The 24,209-nt window shown below is 40.0% G+C and overlaps 1 protein-coding gene across 9 annotated transcripts in view; it reads left to right on the top strand.

The window, feature by feature from the left end:
• The window catches only part of ZNF536 (zinc finger protein 536), a 349,578-nt gene that overhangs the window by 142,090 nt on the left and 183,279 nt on the right, over positions 1-24,209 (top strand). For all 9 annotated transcript variants that reach the window (XM_054201283.1, XM_054201280.1, XM_054201282.1 and 6 more), the window contains one exon: positions 19,719-21,890. In XM_054201283.1, the coding sequence (XP_054057258.1) occupies positions 19,721-21,890 (2,170 nt within the window). In that variant the 5' untranslated portion in view covers positions 19,719-19,720. The remainder of the gene's footprint in view (positions 1-19,718; positions 21,891-24,209) is intronic.

Genomic DNA, 24,209 nt, shown 5'->3' on the forward strand with positions numbered 1-24,209 from the left:
ATTTTTCACTTTTATTTTCATTCATGAAACCTTGTAGAGCCAGTCATTACTGTGTAAGGCAGGATGACTCATTCTCCCTGTATTCCAGCGTCATGCTCCATTGCTACTTAGTAGTCCTACAAAGAAATTTTTTTGAGCAGGAAAAAGAAGGGTGAAAACCTTGCCAATCTGTTAGAGTAAGAAAGAGAAACTCCAGAACAGTGCGTTTCTGTAGTTACGTGGCGTGTGGCTCATAGGGAAATCACACATGGGTGAATTTTTTCTTTGAAATGTTTTGTAAGTCATACGTTACAGTACAATGTTGTTTCGTTTTAGTTCAGATTGTTTTTAGTTATTGAAAGTAATTTTGCAGGGAAAAAAGGTTTAACTATAAATACCTTGATTTTTGTGTTCTGTGTTAGAGACTGCAATGAAAAGTAAAGGGAAAAAGGGTAAATTAAGTCTTTTCCTCTATATGTGGTTGTCATTTGTATCAATAAGCTCCACATATCTACGGATTCAAGTTCCACCTCGAGATCCATGTATGGGTATAAATGTTTGCCACTGATTCAGCATGGGCTTGGACCAAAATTCATGAAGGTTATTGGAAAGACTGTCACCAAGTTGGTTTTGGATTGAGTCCATCATGTATTTTTAAAATTTGTATCTCCCACTCTTTTAAGTCTTGGTATCTCTACATCTCATGGAGTTTGGTCGCTTTGTAATTTTTATTATTTATTTTTGCCAGCCCATATCCTGCTGCACATTTGGTGGGACTTCCATGGCAAATAGACCCTAAGGAAAAGCCTTGTAGCTTTCCGTGAAAAATTTAGCGCAGGTGTTTTAATGAAAATCTGGCAAAACAAATTGCAGTCTGAAATATCTGATTTTCTGAACCCTGGCAAAAGACCACAGAACCTAGCAATATATACCCATCCCCGCACCCGGATTACCAATTGTCAGCTGCTGTATCTGTCTCTGTAGTAGCTTCTGCCTCACAGCACGCGAGAAGCAATGTATTAGTTTAGCCCTAATGAAACCAGTGAAATATGTCTTTCACTGAAAGCTGTACTAAGTTTACATCACATTTGCCAGGAGCATGTACACTAAAAATTACTGTGAATCAGTTAACTTGTGCTAACATGTTACTCTGTGATAAGTTGTTGTGAACCAATTTTCTGATCCTCTGTGTCTGTGAATGTTATGCTGAATTTAACTGGACTTTAGATGGTTATATTTGAGAAGAGGGAATTCAGTCTCTTGCTGTTTGTTATTAGCTATAGGACTTCGAATGAGATCAGAGCTCCATTGTGCTAGCGGTAATGCAGCCAGAGGCTTGGGGTGTTATTTCAGTAACTTCATCATTCAGATTTAAAGAACTGAGTTAAAATTAAGGACGGGGGGGGGGAGAAGTTAAGGCTGACTATAATGCTGGTAGGGAAATTATGATAAACTGTTTTTTAGGGGTGAAAGAGAAGGGGAATACAGATGCTCTTACAACACAAATTGTCCAGTGGACAAAGCCAGTCCAGTTCCGTACATCATTGCATTTTATGTCAAGAAAAGTTGTCTGTTCAGAGGGGATTTCACGATACCAGCTCATTCCCAGTTAGTTCAGGTATTTGAAAACAATCATATTGAAGTGTATTTTCCTCATTTCTTTCTCTCTCAAAAAACTTTGCAATTGTTATGTTCACTACAAGTTTTGCAAGAGATCTGAAAGTCATCTGTGGTTCTCTGACACTCTTGAGAATTTTTTAAAGATGTTGAAGCAAAATTGCTATTGTAAAAGGAAGCATGAAAACTTGTGTACTTTGGGACGTATGTGATTTTTTTTTCTTTGCATTTTTTTTTTTTTTATTCTTGGTTAAGAAATTTACTCGTCTAAGAAACAAAGTTGTATAATAAAAGACACATATTACTAATGTTGGAAGTAAAACATGTTTTCCTAATACATTGGCAGAATTATTCATGATCAGTTGACTCTTCTGTAAATATGGCCCTAAGGACAGGAGGACCTTTGGTTTCACTGCTGTACAAATGCCATTTGCATAAGTTCCAATTTTCCAGGTCCAGTTTTCAAACGCAGAGAAGTTTTTAGTGGCGTTTCAAACTTTACAGTTGAATTGGATTGGTGCCGATATTTGGGGTCCCTGTTTTTTACATTTCTGTTTGAAATTATTAGCTTTGTTCATATTTTCTGTGAAGGATACAATTGATTGTGTTCAAATCTTCGTGTAGCTAAAATTCTGTATTTTATAGGCGAGAGAACTTTCTTCCAGCCTCTTGATCATAAAAAAGGAGAGTTTAACTTTATCAAAGTAGGGCATTTAGAAATAGATGACTTAAAACTTTTTTTTTTTTTTAAAAATACAAAACTGCTGTAATTCTAACAAAGTGCAGAAAAGTGCTCTTCATGCAAGTAAGTATGGCACTCAAGTAAGAGTCCACTTTTGGTTGGGTTTTTTTGTTTGTTTTTTGTTTGTTTTAGTACTGGGGAAAAAAACACCACCCTACAATTATTTTAGTACTGGGGAAAAAAAAATCTAAAATTATTTCTGAGGCTACAGAAAGGCTTATTCCTGAACAGTGACAGGAGATGCTTTTCTCCCAGCTGGACAGTGCACTGCTCAGTCAGCTGGGTCTCAGCCTGGGAATGAGGAGGATTCTCCTCCCCGACCGGGAGAACGGGGGTCGAGCGTCTGTAAAGCACCTTGCAGAGTCCCACGCTGCTTTTTGCCTCAGTGCAAGGCGCTGGTCAGCATTCCTGCAATGGTGATTCACTTTGGGTTACCCTTTTGCTAAAGCTTCAGTTGCTCTGTTAGTTAAGCCGGACATTATCATTTTTGAGAAATCTAACAATAACAGCCTACCAGATTCCTGAGAATAATAGCAGTGACCAACTGTGCAGGTCAGAGGAGCTGTGAGCGTGCATTCGTGAGGACTTCAGCTCTCCTTTGAGAATTTCAGACAGAAGCTTCTATTAAAGTGCAAAGTATTGTTATTATCTTTGTCCTTTATACATATTTAAATAGTACATGATAATCATCTCTGTGAACTCTTAACTATTCATAAAGGTGGCTGTCAGTTAGAGGCCTGAACCAGTACTCCAGATCCAAATACTTAAAATGATAGATCATGTTGTAACCTTCTGAGAATTATTCATAACCTTTGTGTAGGAGGAGTTTCCCTTTAAAAGATAGGCTTTGTAGATGATTAGTAAGTGGGGGATTTAATTGTTCTTTTGGGATAATGATATCCAAGAATGGTGGAGAAACTTTGCCAATTGAAAGTTCTCTTTGGAGATTTACCTGAGGGAAGAGCGGGAGGCAGGGAAGTAGAAAGGTGGCTGGGCCCTTTACCTTCATCCTGCTTGGTGAGGTGTCATCTGATCATATGGCACAGGGAGTCCCTACAGCTACCTCCAGGTTACGGCTTCAGTTACCTGTGTGCTGCCCGCCTCCTTCCGCTGAAAAAAAGGTCGAGGAAGCATATGAAATTAAACTGGGGAGAGATTTGGTTTCCCTGAACCATGGAAGTTTTGAGAACTTCATACCGGTATAGTTTGTAGCTTGGTAGTTAGAGCAACTACCTCGTTAGCACCAAAATTCAGGTTGGAGTCTCCAGGTTGAATGTAACGGAACGGACATTTTAAAACACAAATTTCCCGGTCCTCAGAGACTTCCCAAATACCTTCCTCTTGGGCTGTTGGATGTTCTTTGCCCACTTTTTGACTTTAACCAGAATTTACTAGATCTAGAAAAAAACCAGACCAAACCCAAACACACCTTTTCCACTAAAAGTGTAATCAGAAGTAGCATGCGCTGACAATCTCTGCAGGAGGTAGCTAGTCTTGGCCTGCTGCTTCTCAGCCGTGAGCTCAAAGCCACGGACTTTGTGGTGCCCAGCAGTCAGATGTGGGCGGTCGCAAAGACCACCGGCCTCATGTGGAAGGGGCAGGAATACGGGCAGCACCTTTTCTCCTGAGAGTACATCGTGCAGGACGATGGGGTCTCTGCACGTTCTCCCAAGGGTCTGCCAGAGCGAGAGCATTGCCTGCGTTCACGCGCGGCTGCATCCCCTTTGGTGCTCAGCAGCCCTTGCCGGTACAGGAAAGAGCCCTCTGTGCTTCCATGCACCGACGGGCTTGCATCCTTCCCGGAGAATCTCGTTCATGCCGATTGAGGGAGATACTGTACTTTTTCCTTTAGCTTATTTCACCCTCTTGGTATGCAGAGTATTCTTTGTTAATCTTCCTTATTTATTTAAATGTTAATTGGTCCTTGTTAATTTGGTTTTCTGTGCTGAAAGCCAAGGTCAACAATGAGTCCTTCCATGTTAGCTCTTAGTGTGATTGCAAGGTAGCGTAACGCGTCTTGGAAAAACGTAGCAAGAAGCCTTCCCCCTGTTTTTAATGTAACCTTTGTGTTAGGTAGAGGTTTGGAGGTTGAAAGAGAGAGAGAAAATGTATGTTCGACGCAGACTGAAGGGTCTTATTGATTGAAAGGGACTGTTAAATTAAAAGACAGTTGTTTTGAAAGCAAAATATCACTTGACCCCGAAGAGACAGGCAATTGCGGCCCTGGGGTTAGGTATAATAACAACAGTGGTTTTGGTATGAGAATGCAAACAGTCGACCTGAAAACCAGATTTTATTTTCTTTTTGCTTTCACTTCACTGTTTGTATATGCAACTTTCAAACTGCTGCTTTTGCTACTCTAAGAGCAATCTCTTCTGAGAACACCCTTTTTTGGAAGGGCTGGAATGGCCATTTTATGAGATAAAAGTAAGATTTTTTTTTTTTTTTTAAACAGATTCTGTTCCATGGGGCAAAACAAACAGAGCTATCATAACACTTTAAATAGTAATCAAATATGTTTTTCTGTTTGCATTCAAAAGGGTGGAAAGGTAACTTGACAAGATGAAAGAAGGAACCAGATTTGTGTATCCCCCCCTTCCCCAGTAACAGGTATAGAGTTTTAGAAAAGACTTCAAGGCAAAAAGAAAAAAGCATAGAATATACTGTTATGGTGTTATTTTTGTCTTTCATTTTTATGACAACTTATTTGTACTTAAAGGAATCTTTCCAAAGAGTTAAGAAGCATCATTAAATAAAGACTGTGAAATGTGCAATATGGCTTATTTATTTAAATGTTAATTGGTCCAACGAACACTTCTAATTAGCTCTATATTTGCTTAGCAAAAAGTTTTACAAATTCCAATTGTGAAAAGCAGCTATTTTGAGTTGGTAAGCATGTTGCAGAATCAGCTATGATTTTTCTATAGTTCTCAGCCCTTGAAGGCACAATTTAATTTTTCATGTATGCATACTAGCAACGGTAAACACTTGCGAGTGTAAAGAACCTTCTTTAATTAGCTGCACAACAATTAAAGGATTCACAAACTAAATTGAACCCTGTCTCTGTGCTTACTAGCTGAATTCTACCACCTGTCACAACAGCACTTTGTTCAATCTGTTATGCAAAATCATTATAGCAATATAGCTCAGGAAAAAAAAAGAGAAAACAGCAATTATTTCTTACTTTTCTCTTGAATGGGTTATTTTGGGTTATACTGATGTCAGGTTCATTGAAGCTAACCTTTTGAAATCTGTAACAGCATAATACTTATATGGCAGGCTTAGAATAGCTAGAAGAATATTTTGTTTTACCCTTTTAAGAGCAAGTGAGGCACATCCTTAAAGTACGGTACTTTCTCTGATCATTCGGAGGAAAAAAAACCCACCAAAACTGTGCAAACTCGTGCAGCAGCCTGTTATTTCTCTTCGTCAGACAAAAAAAAATGACCAGCATCTAATAGTACAACATATCCTTTTTTTATTAAAGCTTGTAAACCAATATGAAAACTAGTTTTAAAAACCACTGGTTTCCTACATTGGGGGAGAGATGCACTTTTAGCTTACCTGGTCTGGCTTCTGACATTTGTGATTATTCTTCAGCGCTTTAAAATATAATAGCATGTAAATATAAAACTGGAAAATGCTGGACTTATTTACGTGCTAACTTTATTTTTCCTTCAAGCAAAGTGGTTGAAAATGAAGTTTTGTATCTTTACAGGAGAGCCTCGTCTCTCTCTCATTTCGATTTTACCCATTCTCCAGAGTGAGCACAAAGGGCCAGATGCAGAAATGCGTTGAAAGTCCCGATTTTCACCCTGGTTGATAGGAGTCAGGCTCCTGCTGCTTCTGGAGACCCGGCCTGGGGTGCACCAACCTGCAGGCGTCATTTAGCCCGCTCTGTTTCTTGGCAGGGCAGCGGCCCAGTTAGCCTCCCTGTTCAGTTCTCTTCCTATTGATTTTGTGTTGAATATAATTGGAGGGCACGGGAGGAAGCTTGAAACGTTCGCAGCGGTGTGAAAGGCCAACTGCTGGCGGAGGGCTGAGTGCTGGGGAGGACGTGGCCACGGGGCAAGAAGGATGAGGGCCCACGGCAGCCCCTTTGGTTACCTGCCCAACTCTCCTTACTCCGGCTTCTCGCAGGGAGCAACCGGCTGCCCCTCAGTGCTCTGCCAGGCGTTCCCCATGCTGGTTAACATGGCCAGTGAAACCAGTAGCGGGTTTTCGCTGTGTAAGGAGTACGAGGCTGCATTTAGTGAGGAAGACCTGTTTACATTTCTCTTCATTCTGCCGTGACAGCTGACAGGAATGTGCGCGTCGCTGCCAGCTTTCATGCAGGAGAGGTACAGGTACGTTTTGTGCATACGCTCACCATAGCTGAGGAGCTGAAAGTTAAGCTGCCTGCTGACAGTTTCCTGAAATCATATCAATAACGTATTGTTAGCTCTTGTGATTGAGCCTAAAAGAGTCTGCTGTTGGATAAAGGATACATGATACAGGCATTTCATAAGCTAGGGATATAAATGAATAACTCTGCTCATTCACAGTACTTACATTTTTTTTTTTTTTTACGGTATAATTTTTATACCATTGTCATTTTACGATATTTTTGGAAAAATCCAGAAAGAGAACAAAGAAGTCCTTTAGATTATTTTCTTTTTTGGTAAAAAAGTCACTAGGAAAATAAAAGTCAACTACCAAAAATTGAGAAAGGACTTCTTTTTTGTGACTTAAAAAAAAGAAAAGGAAAAAAAAAAAAAGAAAAGGAAACCACAAGGAAGCCTGATACTTTTGATACTTTGATTAAATATGACTTAAATTCTTGGATAATTTTGCACTGAAGTATGAGAAGCCCCAGTTTGCTATATACATCCCCTTCTTGCTTTCTCACATCAAATAATAGCTGGTCCGTTCAGAAGCCGAAAGTGAAGGAGATGAAAATCCTTCGAATTCGAAAGAGGTATAACTATCTCTATACTTGTAAGTGTAGGCGCAAGGTGCTTGAAATCAGTACAACAAAAAAAAGAGGTTTTGCTTGCACAACTGAAACAACACAGAGGTTTTGTGTGGGAACTCCTGAGTGTTCTCAGCTCTGGGGCTTTTGGTGTTCGGTCCTGTTCGGTGAGGAGCACTTTGATATCCTATCGCAAGGAGCGGGAGCCCGCTCGCCGCCTCCCCTGGCCTGGTCCTTGAAACTCAACCACCAGGTCTTTCCCCCTCCTTCTTTTTATTTTGCTGAAATTGCCTAGATTCACCCAGGTTTGCAGCGACGTAAATTAACACTGAGTCAAGTTTTACATGAGCTAGAGAAAGTGAACACAAGCTGCTCGTTTGTGCAGACTATTCAAGAGACTTGAAATAGTTTCACTGAGAGATAGTTATGTTTATTTGCGTGTTCTATCACAAACTCGTGCAGTAAAGCACTCCCTGTAAGTCCCTGGTCCTTCCGATAACAACTCTCAGCTGCTCTCAGCCTGCCACGGGACCGAAGCCTCCAGGGATCCTGTCAGTCACTGGAAGGAGTTTGGTCAGAGCTGTACGTGGCCAGAGCTGGCTGTTAAGGATATATTACAGTTAGCAGAGTCCATCTCCCCACTGACTCTGCAACCGTAATTGAACTTGCCAGGGTCTGTCATCCTGTGATTGCATTTATCAGACTTTCTTTGTCAGCTTTGTTGCCACTCACCTATCAACTACGATAGGTTGTCTTTTCAGCCAAGGGCCCGGAATGTTGCAATTAACATCAAAATTATTTAAAGGATTTTTATCCTGCAGATAGCTTTGAAATATGTTATTGTATTTTTATAGCATTCCTCCTCCCCCGTATTCATCTATCTGCTATGTGTCTGCCAAGTTTTCAGTGCCCTTTTTATTAATGATCAAAGCTATTGTGCCCAGATAAAACAGAGGTGCCCAGACAGCAATCAATGCTCAGCTTGTTGGGATCCTGAAGGTCATGCTGCCATTGTATTTAAGCGTATGTACTGTTTTACCGTAATCGGTGCTTGCATCTATGCTTCCTCCGATAAACGCGCTGCGTAGCCATTCCTTTTCCTGTGCTTGATCTTGCAGCGCAGTGGTAGGAGGTGATTTTCTGTTCACTCACAGGTTGTACCTCACTGCCTTCAAGAGTACTGCAAAGACGCGACCCTTTTTTGTGGTCGCTTGTGTGACATCATTGTTTTTTCCTTGGCTTAATTGCAGAACCGTTAGAACTGGTTTGCACCATCATGTGGACGAAAGGGCAGGTTTATTGCGAGGCAGAACAATCTCGCTCCAACAGGTAGAGATAACTTAAAAAGCAGCTGGGGAAATACAGGGAAATACTCCCAAGTCAGTTACTTTTAGTATAGACATCCATTCCTGTTTGGGGCTGTCTTCCTGCTCAAGAAGCCATCCGAAAGAACAGTGTAATTAGCAGTCCTGCAGATCGATGTTGGTTTGGTTTTTTTTTTTTTTTTTTTGCTTCTCTAAAATGACAGTTTGAAAAAGAGCGTGTTTTCTGAATATTTTCTGACCTTGGGGTAGATATGATTATAGCAGTTGCAAAATCAAGCTGTCGGAGTCTTAGCTGTGCGCAGTGACTGCCAACCACACCCTTTTGAGTCTCAACCACTTATCTCAGTGGGAAGGCATCATAGGAGGTAGGAGGTGGCTTCTAGAGTTACCGGCTCTGCTCTTGTGTTCATGACAGTGATCAATTAATAAAGTTAAATGACAACAGCAGTCATATATCCTGTCGGTAAAAGTGTGCACAGACCAGAACACAAGGATAAAGGAGATTTGTGTGTTTCAGTGTTTCATTTTTCTTGAACGATAATTAAGTATATTTTTGCTATGCTTAGTCTAAGTTTGTGTTGTGTTTCCTCATCTATCTTTTTCCACTTAGTTCTGCAAGGAGTTTGGTGTTTCTACTTTTTTGGAGACCACAAACAGAAAGAGCATTCTGAGCAACGTTTGCTCCGTTTTCCCTGCATACGCCTGCCTCCTAGCATCCCAGCCTCTTTCAACTCTGTCTTTTCCTCCATCTAATTCCACCGAAACTGAGGCTTTCTCAGTATTATCTTTTTCCTAGAAATTAGTATTAAAAAGAACTCATTGAAGCCACTTGTATCTAAGAATCACTATGACCCTCTAAATTATGTCTTTTCTTCTTGCCACCAAGTCCATGTGTTACCGGGAGAGGAAAAATAAATCAGTTGGGTTGAAGGAAGAAAGGAGAGAAGACAGAAATTGGAGGTAGAAGGGATTAACAGCCAAGAATCTCAGTTATTAAAACCCAAAATAACTCTCTGTAATATTTTAACCAAAAAATTTTATGCTGACAGGTCTGTCATGAGTTAAAAAACCCCGTCTTTTCAGCAGTCAATTATGTTTGATAAAAGAAAGCTATCTGGCATACTGGACTAAGCAATGGGAGTCAAGAGTTCTGGACTCTGTCCCTGGCTGCTTTACAGAGGATGAGCCATCTATTTAAGTCAAGATACATGGCGAGCTTTTTCCTAAATGAGATGTGGAAATGATCAGTTAGGAATACGCATCTCTACAGTGCTGAAATTCTGAAAAATTCAATCCCTTTCCGTCCTTGGAATCTGTTTGGGTGCACTGAAATTGGGCAAGTTACTTCTGAGTTTCTAACTGTTTGCATTTACGTTATATTAAGTGGTTGGCTATTTCTGTGCCCAGCAAAGAGACGCGCAGAAGATGTCTTTACCTCCTCTCTGACTGTGTTCATCACAGTATGCTTTGATGACCCACGACGCTGAGGAGCTTTACGGAATACCGGGGTATGAGCTGGTGGGAATTACTGCTGGGGACATTTCAGCAGCGTGTTGGGAGAGAAGGGGGAGCTTAACTCTTCCCAGAAAAGCAGTGTGGCCCTTTAGGCTTTCCATGAGTGGGGGGAGATTTTTATGTTGGTTCCTCTTAAATAAACTGACCTTGAAGAATTGATTAATTTATCTTTTCATTATCTCTATATATTCTTTCCTCTTCTTTGTTCCCAGTTCGATGTCATTAGAAGTAAAATAAATGCAGTTGTATTATATATGTACTTTCAGAGTATATACTGTTGCACATGGTCTCTTTCAAGTGCAACAGGTTATGCAAAGTTTAATATATTAATCCTTCTTTTTCCAACATTAAAACATTTACTTAGGCACATAGTTTCTGTGTTGATGTCATCACAGGTAGCCCGTACGCTTAGTGATGCATTGTTTTGTCTACTGTCTAAATAGTATGCAATTTGGAGCATCCTTAATTATCCTACAAACCATTTTGTGATAATGAAACCAAATATGGTGTAGACTTGGCTGACATCTCTGTGATATTATTTGGCATACCACGTATTTCTGTTTCAAGTATAAATTGGTTACTGCTTTTTCAAAATATGCACTCTATTAATTAAATCTATACTTGAGACATCTTCCACCCCCCCACCCCCCCCAAGCTGTTCTAAGTATTCTCTTTTTGCTTGTTCTGTATGCAGATAGGGTTGGAGGTGGACCCTCTAATTTGACAGAAAATAGGCTAACCTTGTGGTCTTTGTTAAGTCCTAAAACTACAGTTGAGTGTGCGGTGTCTTTCCATATAACTAGGTCTTTTGTTCCACTAGAGAAAATTACTTAATTTGTTAGAGAGCTTTTTTTTTTTTTTTTAAAAGGTTTATCTGTAACAGTCTTTACCTAATAGACCTGGGATTGCAGGGAGGTGATTAATGTGAATTAAAGGATCTCTGTGACATAGGACTAAAGGGCAGAATTACTTTGTTGTTGTTGTTGGCAATCCCACTTGTGCAATTTCATTTCTCCCCAAACCAGATTTCCAGCATTTTGCATAAAGTTAAAGTCTAATTGGACCATATACTTCTTTTTGAAACTCTCTTTATTCAGGGATGTTCTGTTTATGCATTTTCATTGGGAATGTGTGTCTTTGTCCCTCGAAATCCATCTATTTATTGCAGTGACACCTACTGCTGAGAGAGCTGATCCGCAACAGGATCGGTTACTGTTAAACTTGGCCAACAAGCAGCTCGTGACTCAACCAGCAGATGTTTCTGTGGCTCAGGTCAAAGGGAACTTATGGACTCGGGTTTTTTTTTTTTCCTTTCTCCTAGCATTAAGTGCCAGGAAAGTCAACACTAGGTACACACAGTTGACCTGACCAGTGGCAGGAGGAACTGAACTTGGGGCCCCGAGGATCTGCAAAGACCAAAGCATTAGTCTGTTGAGCCACTGTGCTGGCTACGGTCCAACAATTTCAGACGACTGACTATCTGATTGCATGCCTGGATTTTAGTAATGATTTTACATACTTATTTGATGATTTGTATCCAAGCTTATGCTTCTGACAGGTGCCCTTGTGAACAAAATCTCGCCGGGCTATCGCATATGAATATTTCACAATCAATCATACTTTGATCTTTGGGACATATGTGCATTTGACATTAGATTTAGTTGTGCACAAAATCTAAGTCTAAGCCTTTGTGAAATGAAAATAAAATCATCAACCCAGCATTACAGTTTTGGATTTAAATTGTTTCAAACTATGATTTGAGTTCTGTGGTCGTAGCTCTTCTTGCGTGATCTCTTTGTAATTGGTAGAGAGGGCCTGATCCTCCTGTCCTCAGCCAGCTGAAAGGCACTGCCTCTTATTTGGAACTCGCCTGTGTGAGGAAGGCAGGATTAATAGGGTCAGCATTATGTATATTTTAATATTATATAATGAGTTAGAGTATTACAGGCTTCCAGTGCGGTACAGCGTCCTCAGATGAGAATGAAGATTCAGAGCCCATTTCGTGCTGTAAAAATGACAAAAAACGAAATCATAAATATGCTTTGCAAAGTCTTCCAGGCATTTTGTTATTTTATTTGTACTGCGTGGTACTAAAGTGGATCGTTAAAAGCTTAATTTTAAGGTTTCTTCAATCTGACGTGGATGCCAGTTAGATTAATTAAAGTGAATGATCAGATAGGAGCTACAGGAGATTGACCAAATTGGAGAGAGTTTAATCAGTTGTATACATTCCAAATTACAAGAAAATAACAAATTTACTTTTAAAAATGCTGTTTCTAAAGTAACAGAAGCTTTAATTTAATGAAGCATTCAGCAAATCACGCTCACGTTTGAATTTTGGTATCATTCTTATCTTTGCTTTTCTCATCAGGAGAACACTAGGAAAAAAAAAAAGTAAAATGAGAATCAATGCTTATAAGCTAAAAAATAATGATCCCAGATGCAACCAGTGCCTGGAAAAAAAGCAGGATTTTTTTTTTTAATCTACTGAACTTTCCGTACCAATTATTTATCTTTCTCTTCTTTGGTTCTGACTTCTTAAGTATATGCAAGTGAAATAGAATAAATAAGAAGGAAAACAGATTTTGCTAAGTCACATGCAAAGTAGCAATAAATCAAACAGCTTGTCTGCATTCTTCTAATCTTTCTATTCTAATCTGTGAGTGAGATTTATAAATGACCTCTCCTCTCCTCTCTGCTCGTCTTCCTAGATTGTGATCACAAACAGTTCACAGTCCTCCACTCCATGGGTGCTACCAACCAAAGGCTGTTCTGGTGATTTATCTTCTACTGATCAGTTATCGGTCCAAAACGCTCTGCTAGCTAGAAAGTAACCTACAGATGTAACAGGTATTTTGGAAATTCTCTCAGTCGAGAGCGAAAGCAGTACAGCCTCAGCAAACAATTTTCTGTCTGCTAATGACTTTTGAAACTTCAAAATCCCTCTGCTAACCCTTCTTTAAGACATAAAAACTGTTGTGGAATGAGTTGGCTCTGTTGTTACTAAAGGAGTACTTTGTTTTGGAATCAATAAGCAGCTTGTTTAAATATCAGCGCTACAAAGCAGCTATAGTTTTGTCAAATGCCTTGCCCGCTCCCCCCGGCTTGGTCTCGGGGCGGCTGGGTGCTGGGAGATGGGTGTTCGCCTCAGGCTCCAGCCCGACCCCGGGGGCTGCCCGGCAGGGACTGCGGGAGCACCCACCGCTTCCTACAGACCGTGTTCGAGTGGTGCTTCACCCCGGTTTTTTAATTCTTAGAAGCTACATATGCTTTGCTATACAACTGAAATGTGGTAAAGTGACTAATAGCAATAACGAAGTACCAAGTTGGCCTTAATAATATTTAAATAAACACAAATGGATAGGACACATTACCTGTAGGCCACCTTATTTTTTAAAAAGATGTTCTGTTGCACTCCAGAAACCATATATTTCCCTAATATAATTATACTATACCCCAAGGAGCAGGACACCTACTTAACCAACCAAAAAAAAAGGGGGGGGGCGGGGGGAAGGAAGGAAAACTCTATTGAACTCGATGCAGTTACTCTATTTTACATAAGTAAAATGAGAATAGAATCTGGCCTAATGTTTATTTCATTTTATCAGATTGGATAATGCTGTCCTGGTGGCATTAAATAGAGCTGATCCCTCCCCTCCCCTTCCGTGCACACATGTTTTTGTTAAAATTTAACTATTTACATCTATGTCTCTTAGTATTGCCTACAAATCAGTCAAAGAAGAGTAGGTCATCTATCCTGCCCTACTGTTTATATATTAATCATCTGGCAAATAAACCGCTCAGTATCCTACCCACCTCAGTAATATTTGTGATGTAATTTGTTTGGATGCCCAAATGTCACCAGCGTTGATTGTAAGAGATGAAAAAAATGTACTTGCTCAGCACACCAAGCTCTGGGCTAAAATGTAAGCATGAAATCTCTGGTTTATTTTTGTAATAATGTTTACAGCTGTTTAATGACCCTGAAAGGGTTCAGTAGTCTGGTGTTCTGTATTTCTTAACAGGAGTGTATTATGCTTATAACAGCCTTAGTTAAACTGTTTCAGCTACAACAATAAGAACAATATTTAATAAAAATCCAATATATATTCTGAAGTTTCTCAGCGATACCTGTTTATGAGTTGCTAAGAACTGAAGCAGTCTGTATTGGAGTATTTAGAATTTGTTAATGGATCGCAAGATAATGTAGATATATGTGAATTTTTCTAGCTGGAAAGATAAATACCAGGTCTATATTCTGAAAGCATAAGTGACAGAGTGTGTAACTCCAACTGCTCAGAGGATCAGGGCCAGAGCGAGCTTGTCGTTTAAACACGTGAGCTTGTAAAGCATTACTTTGCTTACTGAACTGTAAATCTTTTAACTAACCTAATCTAAGCTATAATAACAGCACAACAGTGTTTTTAAAATGACTGTTTTCTCTACAGCAGTGAAGAGGGAAATGCTTTAGTGTGTGTCCAGTAGGAATGAACAGGTGTAAATGAGAGCTGAGTTTGGTCCATCTGTTTACAAAGATAACAGGTGTGTGTATGCACATATGTGTATGGATACAGATATACGTGTGTGTGCATATGTTTACATGTGTGTGTAGGCATATATTTATATTTAAACTATTTTTTAATCTAGTTGCCATCTTTTTTTTTTTTTCTCTGTTTCCAGCAAAAGGAAGCCGAGCTTCTCATATTACATTAATGTAGTTGTGATGACAGGCATTTCTGGTGTCATAATTGGTTTTAAATTCCAGTAATCCATTTCAAATAGTTAAATAAAATCTGTGTGTTCAATTGAAATGGCTAAAGTCAGAACTTTCGTTACTGATATCACAGGAAATAGTCTTGAGGGCAAAAATGTGAGTGAAATCAAAATAACTATTAGTATCATCAAAGGCGCTCGAATGTCTCACTGTACCTTCATGTGGGAGATGAGAGAGTATTTTTATAATAGATGTATCCAGTTGTGAATTTCATAAGCTGAGTACCCTCCTCGCAGAAACAGGGAACTGCACACCCGACGCGGGGAAGGGCTGGCCTCTGACGGTTTGTGTGCTCCTGCCCTGCCCCGTGCAGCGCGCACCAGGCTGGGGGCTGGCCTGTGCCCGCGGAGCGGGGCCGGGGCTGGCTTTCGCCCGGGCGAGAGCTCAGGGTCTGTTTGGGTTAGGAAGGGCAGCCCGTGAACAACTCCCGATACCAACGTGCTCTGTACGGTGCCGCGTCTTTGGGGGACACTGTCTTTACAGAACATTTCAGACGATTAAAAGGTCGACAATTTACTACATAAATTTCAACAAACGTATTTTGAATTTCTTAACAATCCCAAATTCGTTTTGCAGTTGACTTTGTAAACATACGTTAACTGCAGAGAACATTGTGCTTCTGTTCCCAGCGCGAGAGGTGGCAAGACGTTCTGTGTTTTCCTTATGAGAGAGATCAGAATCATGAAAATAATGTAATAAGCTATATATTTAAAATTGAAAGCTAGAAATTTTCCCTCCTGTAAAGCATCGCATCAGCACTTATAAATTGGCATTTCCAGATTGTTTATTTTTGAATACTGTTCTGGCTTGGGGGGCAAGAAGGGCAGGTCGTAATGAAGGAAGATGTTGTAAAAAAGACTTATTTTGTCAAAACAGTTGAAATTACAAACTGGGTATATGTTAAAGTGTAAATTTCAATGAGGTCCACTCACTTGAGGTTTTTTTAGTGTTTTTAGCATTTGGTTGTTGGGGCAGAATGGATACGGTAAAATTGCACATCAGGCCAGTCTGAAGAGGATGGTAGCGTCTATAGGGACATCCATGTGGAGGCAGGACGACTGCATGGCTGCGAGCATGGCTGTGACGCAGAAGCACCTCTGCACCTCTTGGGTGTCGTGGAGAGCAGCCAGACCTTGGGAGAGGGTCCTGGCCCACAGGAAGAGGCTGTGAAGTGACCACCATGACACCAAGCTGGGGACTTCGACCTGCAAGGCCTGAAGTGAGAGGCTCACTGGGTGGAGAAGGAAAACCCCTTACCCCACCTGGTGTAACCCTCTCTGGCTCTCTGGTCATAGATCTCGACAGGGATGATGGATAAAGAGGGAGAGAATGAAATTGCTAATTTTTTTTAGAGAAATTAGGTAAATTAGATTGGGTTATCTAATTCATAGTGGAATGATGGATGAGGAGGAGTTTTATTTCTGTCTTGCAAGTGGATACAAGATGAGATTTTGGTAGGTTTTGCTGTGAATGGGCTGAAGAATATCGAGAGTCTGATTTGTCTGATCTGACAATTCAGAGCCAGAGGCAGGAGAAAGGACTCCAAGAAGCTGGGGCAGGTGAGGGTGGGAATACAGTTTGAGTGAAGAATTGTAGCATCTTGAGATTGCGGTAGCTGGATCCTAGTAACTGAACAGATCAGAATACGCAGCATTTACAGGTGGTTATTTCTCACTAAGCAGTGGCTTTGGCTACGTTTCTGATTATTTCATCAAAAACATAAAATTTCCAATGCCCAAGGATCAATGTGTGTGGGTCAGGCTTCCCAGGCTTCATCCAAAATTTTTAGTTTTTAAATGAGAAATTATGGGTTTGGTCTTCCTCTTGATTTTTTTTTTTTTAATTCATCCTATCTAAATTCTACATTATGTATGTCTGTATGTTTGTGGGAGACAGAAAACAGAAAAATGAAAATTAGAAAAAATTATCATGTTCCAACTATAACTGTTGTCGTTACTTTATTAAAGTTATCTTTGAAAAAGAGACACTGAATGACTTAAAATCTCAACCACAACTGCCTCTCCCCTCCTCAATCCAAGTAACCATACGTTTGAACTGATGCTTAGGGTTAAACATCAGAATTAATAAACTCCACTGGGAGCTGTCAGCATTTCCAAACTTCGATAGAGCATAAAATGTTAAAATTAACTACCCAAACCTTCCTGAGCATGTAAAGGCACCAGTTCCCATTGAGGTCAACTGAATAAATGAAATTTAGACTGCATTTTTCAAGCTATTATAGAATAATGACAATTCACAAAGACTTTTCTAAACCCTCTTCAGTATATGTATGTGTCTGTACATGCAACGCATTTCTTGAATTTTTATGTTCTTGTTTGCCAACATGCCTTGTTTAAGCGTGGTGAGGAGAAGTAACGCCTGTGGTATGTGGAATCCAGACAGAAAGTCAATTCTGTTCTTTGTTTGGTTTTCGTGGTTTTTTTTTTTTTCCTGGCGATTTGTTGTTTGTTTGTGGTTTTTTTTTTATTTTTTTTTTTATTTTTAGGAAGTGGGTAGGTAGATACTCAAAATCTCAGTCAACTTCAGGTAATGGCAGGCCTAAGCACTATGGCCCTCAGATTTTAAGCTAAACCTTTGGAATGTGAAAATTGGGTTGCTTCTAAAGTTAGGCAAACTTTCAAAAATGTTAAAAAAAAATGTGGTTTTGTGTACACACATTTTGAATGATTGTGGTCCACTCCACAGAAAACTTTTATGGAAACCAGGAATTTTATTTGTTTGCTACGTGGCCTTGGGTGATCACTTGACTTGACTATGTTCCCCTACCTTCAGAAACCAGACGTTACAAGCTACTTAAGTGCAGTTCTGTAGCTTATAGGTATAAGCTTTTTCTTTTTATATAGTTGATCTCATTAATATTTTTATAAATAACAACACTGACAGCATGTAAGTAATGGGTCCCCGAAAGGAAACCTGAGTCTGAGCACTGTTGAACTTTGAAAAAGATCTGCTTTACATCTAAGCAAAATTGTGTAGCTCATGTTCATCTTTAATATACATGAATATACACTTCCCCCTTTACTTCTTACAAGATCTGCATTGCATCACAACCTCAATCATCCTGTCGAGGACCAAATAGGTCTCCTCTTGGAGACCACCCATACTTTTTTTTTAGGCCCTCATCCTGCAAATACTTAAGCATGTGTGGAACTTTGCTTTCAAGAGTCACCCTTTGAAGTCTACTGGACTACTCCCATGAGCACAATTACATGCATTTTAAGTATGTGCCAGATTTGGGCCTCAAATTGTCTAGTGAGTGGCCACTATGAAGCCCTGTGAGGAATGGTGTCCACCTGGAGTGTGCCTGCAGCCTTTGTAGAAGGCATAGCGAGGAAATGCTTTTGGCTAAAGCCAGGCAGAAAGTTGACCAAATTAATTATTCAATAATGTATAGAATTCAGTAATTTTATTAGTGAATAAAGTGTCAAATCACTCCACTGAACAACACAGATCTTAATTATGTTCTAATATAACCTTATAGCATCATACAGTTCGAGAGTTATTAATGTAAAACTTTATATTTTAAATAGAATTTTATAGATACATTATTTCCATATAGAGTAGAGAAGTGGCAAGGATAGAAGATTACTGTGGACAATTACGCAGACCAGAACAGAGCACTTGTGTTTAACAAACAGCTTTGAATTCTAATTTTCCGCAATACACATATTGTAGGTACAATTTGTAGTCATTACTGTGTATTAGGAAAGTTATTAAAATTCTTAAACTTGTTGAGGCTTTCCACAACACCTTCCCCAGATTTTAATTGGTTTTATCTAGTTCCATAAGAGAACTCTTTAAAACAAATCAAAGTCCCTTAAATCACATGTCTTACCCATCGAAGGACAGAGATATTCCTTCTATAATCTGGTAAGTTTTCCTAAGAACAGAAATCTGAAGGTTTTCAACGATGAATTAAAAGACTTGGCAGAAGATAATTTATGTGCCTTTTGATGGGCTCAGTTTCAAATTGACAAAATAACAATGTTTTGTAACAGAAGGGTTAAATCTTAATCTCAGAGGTTTACAAAGCTGCTAGTCGCAGTCTCCTTAAAATTTAATATACCTCGTTAATGCTTACTTGCAAACACTGAAGGATTTTTATGATTATAATCATGTGTTACAGCACCTAGTACTGTTTCTAAGCAGCATACTAATCAGCTTAATGAGATATTACTGCACTTTTTGTTGACTAAAGCAAAATCCCTTTTATTGTTCTAAAGCTTGTCCTTTACTTTATTTTTTCCCAAAACATTATCTTGTTTTATTGTACACCAGTAAATATCATACCATCGTTTTTTGTCAAATCATAAAACTATCTTTCTCATTGTAGAATGTGTAATATATTGAATATGGTTAATGGAACTGAAAGTTACAAATGGATTTCTATTTTTGTTGGATTTTTTTTTTCATGGCTTTTCTAATGGAAATGGGAGAGATGCATAACATTTCTTTTTCTATAGATTTAGAAATGTAAACAGGTGCAATTTCACGAGAAGAAAGACAAGGGAAGTGGTAAAAGCCTTTGCCCCTTCCATAATAATTAGATTTTGAAATTGTAGCGTATTTTAAAATAGTAATTAATGGTTATTGGTAAACATGCAGAATGATGAAAGCACATGTATGATCAAAACTGTATAGCGCAGTTGGCATTTAATACACTTTTTATTGTTTTTACACTAATTCCTTTGCATTATTATGAGTAGGTAAAACATAAAATGCAAATTGTACGTCAGTGATTCAATGCTTGTAACTCTTTCACAGTCTGAATCTAAAATATCTTCTGATTTTCAGAGATGGAGGAAGCTAGTTTGTGCCTTGGTGTTTCTTCAGCTGTGCCAGAAGCTGACGCCCATCTCAACACCACCATACTCAATGGGCAGTATTCAATGAGCCAGAAGCTGCACCAGATCACTTCCCAGCTCAGCCATGCCTTCCCGGAGCTCCAGAACAGGCAGAATCCAGAGGAGAAGGCGTCAGCACCACTAGAAGACAAAAGCCACATGTCCATAGCAAACCAGCCCATCAGCAGTCAGATGGCATTGCTGGCAAACCAGCTCAACAGGGAGGTCGACACCAGTTTGAATGGGCGCGTGGATCTGCAGCAGTTCTTAAATGGACAAAACCTAGGGATTATGTCTCAGATGAGCGATATAGAGGATGATGCCAGGAAAAACAGAAAGTACCCGTGTCCCCTCTGTGGGAAACGCTTTCGATTTAACAGCATCCTGTCGCTACACATGCGAACTCATACTGGAGAGAAACCATTTAAGTGTCCATACTGTGACCACAGAGCAGCTCAAAAAGGCAACCTGAAGATACACCTGCGTACTCATAAGCTTGGAAACCTTGGCAAAGGTCGTGGAAGAGTCCGAGAAGAAAACAGACTTTTACATGAGCTGGAGGAGAGAGCAATTCTTCGGGACAAACAGATGAAGGGCAGCCTCTTGCAGCCACGATCCGATGTGAAAGCACAGCAGCACACCCAGCCAATGCCTCTTGCAAACTGTAACTTGTCTGTGCCAGCTAATCACAGCACACCTGATATTTCAAACCCTGTTCCCTCTCCAAAGCCAGTCAGCGTCCAGGAAGAAGTTGTCGCTCAGACAGCTGGGTTCAGATGCACGTTTTGCAAAGGCAAGTTTAAGAAGCGAGAAGAGCTGGACAGGCACATAAGGATCCTGCACAAGCCTTACAAGTGCACCCTGTGTGACTTTGCCGCCTCGCAGGAGGAGGAGCTGATTAGCCACGTGGAGAAGGCTCACATAACCGCAGAGTCGGCACAGGGCCAGGGCTCCAACGGGAATGGGGAGCAATCCACCAACGAGTTCCGTTGTGAGGTGTGCGGCCAAGTGTTTAGCCAGGCCTGGTTCCTAAAAGGCCACATGAGAAAGCACAAAGATTCCTTTGAACACTGCTGTCAGATCTGCGGGAGGCGATTCAAAGAGCCTTGGTTTCTTAAAAATCACATGAAAGTTCACCTGAATAAGTTATCTGTAAAGAACAAATCTCCTAATGATCCCGAAGTACCTGTCTCCATCAGCAGCATGTCCCAGGAAGCTCATGCAAACTTGTATTCCAGATACCTGTCATGTTTGCAAAGTGGGTTTCTTCCTCCCGACAAAGCGAGTTTAAGTGAACAAAATCAAATCTATAACAAAGGAGATATGCCCATGAAAGAGAAAGAAGTCTTGGGGAAGCTCCTTTCGCCCATTTCTGGCATTGGCCACAGTATTGCTGAAGGGGATAAACATTCTTTATTGGGCTGTCTCAATCTGGTGCCTCCTCTGAAATCCAGCTGTATAGAAAGGTTACAAGCTGCCGCCAAAGCAGCAGAGATGGATCCAGTAAACAGCTATCAGGCCTGGCAGCTTATGGCAAGGGGAATGGCCATGGAACATGGCTTTTTGTCTAAAGAGCAGCAGATACAGCGCAGCCATGAAGACACTTTGGCAAATGCTGGAGTTATGTTTGATAAGGAGAAGCGGGAGTATGTGTTAGTAGGAGCAGATGGCTCTAAGCAGAAAATGCCTGCTGATTTGGTTCACAGCACTAAAATGGGCAATCAGAGAGACTTGCCAAACAAACTAGACCCTTTAGAAGGCAGTAGAGATTTTTTGTCACATGGTATGAACCAGGGACTCGATTACAACTTACAAAGTCATGGAAACGTAAAAGAAAAGCCAACTGAATGCCCGGACTGCGGAAGGGTTTTTAGAACATACCACCAAGTGGTCGTTCACTCCAGGGTCCACAAAAGAGACAGGAAAGGAGAAGATGAAATAATTCAAGGTAATCTTGATGAGCGACGTGGGTCTGGCAGTGATCAAGAGTCTCAGTCTGTCAGCAGGTCGACGACACCAGGGTCCTCTAACATTACTGAAGAAAGCGGAGTAGGTGGGGGTCTCTCACAGACGGGGAGCGCCCAGGAGGACAGCCCACATCCTTCCTCACCCTCCTCTTCAGGTATGATAACTTCTCCTTCCCTCTCTGCACTGAAAGCTTCGTAGCTATATTTGAAATCACAGCAGCAAAGTAGTTTATGCATTCGTTAGGTTGCTTCCTAGCGGTCCACAGGGATGTGGTGTTACATGCCAGAACATCTGTGTTGGGGTTCCTGCAATGCCTTTGAGGTTAATTCTCGGCTCGCCCTTTTCTCCCCTCCAAGGGCGGGTCTCTTAGCCTTTCAGCTGTCACCTCCGCGACCCCACCGGCAGCAGCGTGCAGGGTCTGCAGTCACCAATGGCCATGTCGCTTCCAGGGCCTCTCCCTCCAGGTTTTGGAAGGTGGTTTTTTTTCCTCCTCTTCTATTTGTGGTGTCTCTCTTGCAGATCTTTCCATGTTCTCCATTTAAAAGGGCGAGGAAAGATGCCTTCTTTGAGCTATAGTTCAAAGAAACAGGATTAATAAACAGCCTGTTGGCTAACCTCTCTGATGGCTCTTATTCCCACCACCATATCAATTACTTAGCTGAGAGATCTACTCGTACCTGGCCACTGGACTGATTAAAAAGAGATTCAGAAAAACAAATTAGTAACTTTTTGACAATCTTTTAACTTATGTGCACATTTTAACATGTATGAAGCCTTCTGCTTAATTCACATCTATTTGAAAGTACAAGAAAAATAGAAATCGGGCCGAAACATTTTAATTGCATTGTATGTCACGTTAACTTGCTGTGTATAAAATAGCAAAGCAGATAATATTTCACTGGAGATGTCTATATAATATTGAGCTTCCTGGTACAATTTTTAAACTTACTAGCCTATGACTGCTGAAATAAAAATCTCCAAGTAATAACAGGTAAGATTTCTGGCCTCATCTATATTTCCAAAGTCACTTACTAATGGATAGTAAATTGAAAGTTATATCTTCAGCCCTTTATAAAGAAAGCACCTCACTAATACTGTAATCATTCTGCAAGCCTAACAACAGAGGAAATCATGCCATAACAAATACTCTGTTACTAATGGCAACATTGATTTCTGCAATCAGCCATTAAGTCTAGAAAATGAAAGACAGTTTGAGGTACCTTAAGGCATTACATTGCCCACTGTTAAAGAGCTGGTAGCAGGCTGTTGAGGGTAATTCTTTTTAGTTTTTTTCCCCCCAGTTTCGATAAATATTTTAGCATTGGAGGCAATTCACTGTTACAGTTATTAAGTATATGCCAGTTTATTTTTGTTGTTCTTGTCATGCTCCAGTATACTCTGCTTCTGAGGCCAAATTAATACAAAAATAAAGTGTTAGTTTGCTGGCTTATTACAAACCAGTAAAGAAATTGTTAAGACACATAAATCTGCACTCCACATTCCACAGATTCCTATAGTACTTAATGCTGTTGTTTAAATACCCATGAAACACACTGTCTACTCTTAGAGTCATAGCCTCCTTTACAATTTATTACTGCTGAGACACGTTAGAAAATTCTGTGTAGGAACAAGGCTAACAGGCGAGAGCTAATTTCATACTATATATAGTTGTTGAGATTGTTTTAAGAGGATTGAAAATATGTCAGGATGAAGAAGATTATTTTTCTAACTTTCACTTTTCAAAATCCTACGCGTGGGGGGGAGGGGGGAGGAGAATGCTCCCCTAACATAGAAAGCGTCACTTTTGTTTTGCAATGCCATAGAGCGATTGGAAATAAAAGATCCTGAAATCGTTTAAATTCTATCCAAAGCCTTCCAGGGCTGTCTGGAAAAGTTTGGAAAAAAAGAGCCCCAGAGTCTTCTGAGTGAGGTTGAACTGATAGAGACTGAAGAGGATTCAAAACAATGCATGTGAAAGTTGGTGTGTTTTGAGTGCCCTGAAAACTTTAATTCCAAGCGTTCTGGTTCGTTAAATGTATTGTTGTGGGAAGTTTTTCCTGTCTTCAGAGGCAAAAGATAACACCGCAGTGTTGTTCTCTCTCTGGTCTCTAATTTAAAATTATTTTTAACTTAAATTTAAATTTTTTTTAACTACAGTTTACTTAAAACTTTTATTTTCACACCTGATGCATTTATATCGAAGCATAAAAAAATGAAAGCAAAATATGTGCAGTAACAGTTGCTAGAAGCACGTTCGTTTTTACTGAAGAAAACGAGACCTTTTATATTAATATCTGATTGTCTCCTTTAGTCTGTTACTAGTACCTCTAGGAAGGCTGTCGGTGTCATACATCCTATCATGCAAAGTGTACGCGTTTTTATAACTTCTTAATCAGATGAAAGGAAGAGAGTATTGCATTTTACCAGAACAAACTCTAAGTATTCTTTAGTACTTTAAAATTAATTTTACTGC

This window comes from Rissa tridactyla, chromosome 4 (genome assembly GCF_028500815.1).
Source record: "Rissa tridactyla isolate bRisTri1 chromosome 4, bRisTri1.patW.cur.20221130, whole genome shotgun sequence".
NCBI classification, from domain to species: Eukaryota; Metazoa; Chordata; class Aves; order Charadriiformes; family Laridae; genus Rissa; species Rissa tridactyla.